This window comes from Crocuta crocuta, unplaced genomic scaffold, assembly GCF_008692635.1.
Source record: "Crocuta crocuta isolate KB4526 unplaced genomic scaffold, BGI_CrCroc_1.0 scaffold28, whole genome shotgun sequence".
Taxonomy (NCBI): domain Eukaryota; kingdom Metazoa; phylum Chordata; class Mammalia; order Carnivora; family Hyaenidae; genus Crocuta; species Crocuta crocuta.
This window is the reverse complement of record NW_027533256.1, coordinates 8,037,843-8,041,584: the sequence shown is the minus strand read 5'-3', so window position 1 is coordinate 8,041,584 and position 3,742 is coordinate 8,037,843. Positions and strand designations below refer to the sequence as shown.

Sequence of the window (3,742 nt, the reverse complement as noted above, 5' to 3'; positions counted from 1 at the left end):
AATGTCTGAGCCTGCCCAGCTAAACTCTCAGTCAGGTTAGTCTATTGTCTTCCCTGTATCCTGTAAGAACATTGCAAGGAAAACCCAAAGAACGTGTGAGCTGGATTCTGTTCCTCCCTTGGGATATCCTGGAAACGCTGGGTGTCTGGAAGCTAAATATAGTGTCTGGGGAAACAGTCCTTTAAAAACTGTAGCACAGACCCTAACAATTCTTCAAGAGCTCCCTGCTGATGTGGGAAGTCCCAGTCTGACAGCAGCACAGCTGATCAGTCATGGGGACCTACTGCCTCCCCCCGCAGAAGGTGCATATGCTAGCCCCCTGCCCCTGCAGACAACTCGGGACATACACAGTGTTGTCGTCCAAATAGGAATAAACCCAGGGTTCAGTGTACACATTTCACAGCTTTTTATTGAGATTCAGGAAGAGTCCCCTGGAGGCAGGCGTGCTCACTGTCCCAGCTTGCCCAGGCCTTCCGCTGCATGGGTGACGGCGTTCGTGACTGTGTTGGTCACCGTCTCAGTGACATCCTTCACCGCTTTGTCCCCTGCCTCTTGGGCCTTCTTTAAGGCTTCAGCAATGGCTGTCAGGAAGAAAGAGGAATAAAACGTCCGGTGAGCAAAGTAAACATTTCCAGCTGGTAGGGCCAGGGTCAGCTGGAGTGGCCTGTGGGGACGCGGCGGTCTTACTGGACTGTTCCCTAGTTCTGCTGGATTCTGCCCCGATGGGACAGAGCGGGGCTCCTGGAGGAATGCATTCAAATGTGGTTTGTTTCCCTCCACAACTCGCGTTTCTCCGGTTCTGAGTGAGGCAGCATTTGTACCTCCCAAGGGCATACTGCCTACTGGTACCTCTCTGTCAGCTGCCGGCTTCTCCCTTCTGTCATTTTTATATTGGTCCATCGTTTCTATTTACAAATGTTTTTCCTCCCTTTGTGGTCTGTCTTCTGGCTTGGCTAATCACATTTTTTTATTATGGAAAATTTGGAAGTTTTATATTGTCAGATCTACCTAATATTTCCTTTATGGCTATCAGGCTTTTTGTCATAGTTAAAAAGATCCTCTCCTCTCCCAGATTTTCCCAATCTACCACCTTCCCTCCTGACAATTTAACCATTTCATATATCTAATGCTTGAGCCCCGGATCCATCTGGAACCTATCATGTTGTAAGGAATGAAGTACTTAGTTACACTACAGCACGCACACATAAACATTTATGCAAATTGATATTTAAATACGTAGACAATTTCCTGTCTGAAGTGTTTCGTCGGAGCCTGCTGCCACAGAGTCTTTTGTGACCCCATCTCCTTCACATCCCACAGAAAGGACTGTCTGGATGGATCTTGCTTTAGCAAAGTGCGGTCTGTGGCCGCGGGTGAGCGTAGATAATTGTATACCAACTGAAAGGATGCAACATCAAGGTCAGGGTTTGACCGGGTTAGACAAAGAAGAACGGGCTGCTCCCAGCCTCTAACTTCCGTCCTTCCCGGGCCCCAGCCTCAGCCGTACCTTTCTCTCCAGCCTCCTTGGCGTGTTCCACCACCTCCTTCACCACCTCCTCGACAGCATGAACTAAAAAGATGAGAAGCCCAGTGAGCGCGGTGCAAGCCAGCTTCTCCTCAAGGTGGAGCCAAGGACGTTTGGATGTCCCGGACGCCGCCCCAGGAGGGACGAGGCAGCTCACGAGAAGGCACCCCCATCTGGCTTAATTCAGAGACTCCAGTGGGCCCGGCTACCAAGACACAAGCCAAGGCAGTCAGACAAGAGCACAGGGCCCTCCATGCTCCGTGGCCTGGCAAGGCCTGGAATGCAGACGAGCAGGCCCTCATGCCAGCAGGGGACCCGAGGCCAAGGTGGGGCCTGTCTCCCAGGTCACCGCACCTCTCAGGTGAACTCCACTGGGGATGCCAGATCTTAAAGTCTCCTCCCCCAGAACAATTCCTCCAACCCGAGGGATCTCTGCAACCACCTCGGAGTTGGCTAAAGTTTGCATAGCAGTTGCTGGAACTGGAAGATTTGGGAGTCAGAAGACCTGGTTCTGATTGCACCTCCACGCTGCACAGCTTGGTTCCCTTAGCTATGGAATGGGGCTGATACCGAACTCAGGGCCAGCGAGAGACACAAGAGAGCGGTCCGCCCCAGCTGCAGAGCTAACCTACAAAATACAGACGTGTTTGCGGCCATGTAGAAGGACGACAGCCAACTCGGACACTGGCTGGTTTTCATAAAATGTCTGCCAGGACTAGTCTCCCGCACAGAGTTGCTGGTGTCTGCATTCCAGAAAGGGCTTGAGGGCGCCTGGCTGGCTCAGTCGGAAAACCATGTGACTCTTGATCTCACGGTCATGAGTTCGAGCCCCACACTGGGTGTAGAGATTACTTAAAAATAAAGTCTTGGGGCGCCTGGGTGGCTCAGTCGGTTGAGCATCTGACTTCGGCTCAGGTCACAATCCCACGGTTTGTGAGTTCGAGCCCTGCGTCGGGCTCTGTGCTGACGGCTAGCTCAGAGCCTGGAGCCTGTTTCACATTCTGTATCTCCCTCTCTCTCTGACCCTCCCCTGCTCATGCTGTTTCTCTCTCAGAAATAAATAAAACATTAAAAAAAATTTTATTTAATTTAAAAAAATAAAGTCTTTAGAGGCGACTGGGTGGCTCAGTCGGTTAAGCATTCGACTCTTGATTTTGGCTCAGGCTCATAAGTTCAAGCCCTATGTCGGGCTCTGTGCTGGCAGTGCAGAGCCTGCTTGGGATTCTCTCTCTCCCTCTCTCTCTCTCTCTCTGCCCCTCCCCTGCACCCACTCTTTCTCTCAAAATAAATAAACATTTCAAATTTTAAAATAAATAAATAAAATAAAATCTTCATTTAATAAAGGGTTTCTGGGGACTTTGAAGAAATTGAAAATGTCCTTTGTACAAACCCAGGGAGCTGACTTTGAATAGAATCAGACTTGGTGGTTTCTTAGTGAAGGAATCTTTGAAGCTTTAAAGTGATGCTAAAAATAAAAACCCATTTTCTTTTTCCTGTATAGGATATTCAAAACAGGCAGCTTTGATACAGAAGGGCTCCCGGGTTTCCAGAAGGGAGGATTCTAGCCACCCGAGGCTCACCAGTATCTGGGCTCCCCTTTTGCCCCTAGGGACCTCCTCTGAGTTTGTCCCTCCTGCCTCACAGACCCCAGAAATGGGTCCAACCAAGGGAGGCCTGTTTGGGGCAGTGGATGGACCCCTCATGACTCCACCCAAGCTGCTCTCCTCGGCTTCCACACCCCTCACTTCCTTTCTGTCCTTGTGCGGCTGATGGGCCAGGTTTCCTCAAGGGGCCAAGGCCCGCCCCAATCTGCTGGGATCAGCTTCCAACAGGCCCCATCGAGTCTGTCCCCACCCCCAGCTTAAGGAGAAGGGCCCAGGTGGAAAGGAGCCTCAGGTCCTTACCAGCTCCCTCGGTGGCCTTCTCGGTGCGGTGGGCCAGGCCCTCAGCAGCAAGCTTCCCCAGGCCTCCCAGCATCGTGCGGTAGGTGACAGGTGGTAACCAAGCAGGACACTGTGGCCTGGACCGGCGTGCTTTTATAGATGCCTCTGCTGCCTCGCTGGGCTCCGAGGCAGGAGCCCCCGCCCCAGCCAAGTAGGAGATCAGGTGGTGAGTCAGCGCTGGCGACGGCACGAAGACGAAGCTGGGTGGGGCTGCCCCAGTGCTCTGACTGCAGCCCTGCCCCTCTGGCAGTATGAGACCCTGACACCCGTACTC

The 3,742-nt window shown here is 52.2% G+C and overlaps 1 protein-coding gene across 1 annotated transcript; it reads right to left on the bottom strand.

Moving 5' to 3' along the window:
• Positions 1-408: 408 nt before the first annotated feature.
• Positions 409-3,537, bottom strand: FAM25A (family with sequence similarity 25 member A). Its single transcript, XM_077746515.1, has 3 exons — positions 3,430-3,537; positions 1,508-1,570; positions 409-581 (listed from the first exon to the last, which is right to left on the bottom strand). Exons 1-3 carry the CDS (start codon positions 3,500-3,502, stop codon positions 448-450), a joined length of 270 nt encoding a protein of 89 aa, XP_077602641.1. The 5' UTR covers positions 3,503-3,537; the 3' UTR covers positions 409-447.
• Positions 3,538-3,742: the final 205 nt, after the last annotated feature.

Bases quoted from the DNA above. Each gene is read 5' to 3' on its own strand.
- FAM25A (XM_077746515.1), bottom strand. From the start codon at position 3,502: ATGCTGGGAGGCCTGGGGAAGCTTGCTGCTGAGGGCCTGGCCCACCGC. The intron at 1,571-3,429 runs GTAAGGACCTGA...TCATCTTTTTAG, and splicing joins GAAGGCCACCGAGGGAGCTG to TTCATGCTGTCGAGGAGGTG. The intron at 582-1,507 runs GTACGGCTGAGG...TCTTCCTGACAG, and splicing joins CAAGGAGGCTGGAGAGAAAG to CCATTGCTGAAGCCTTAAAG.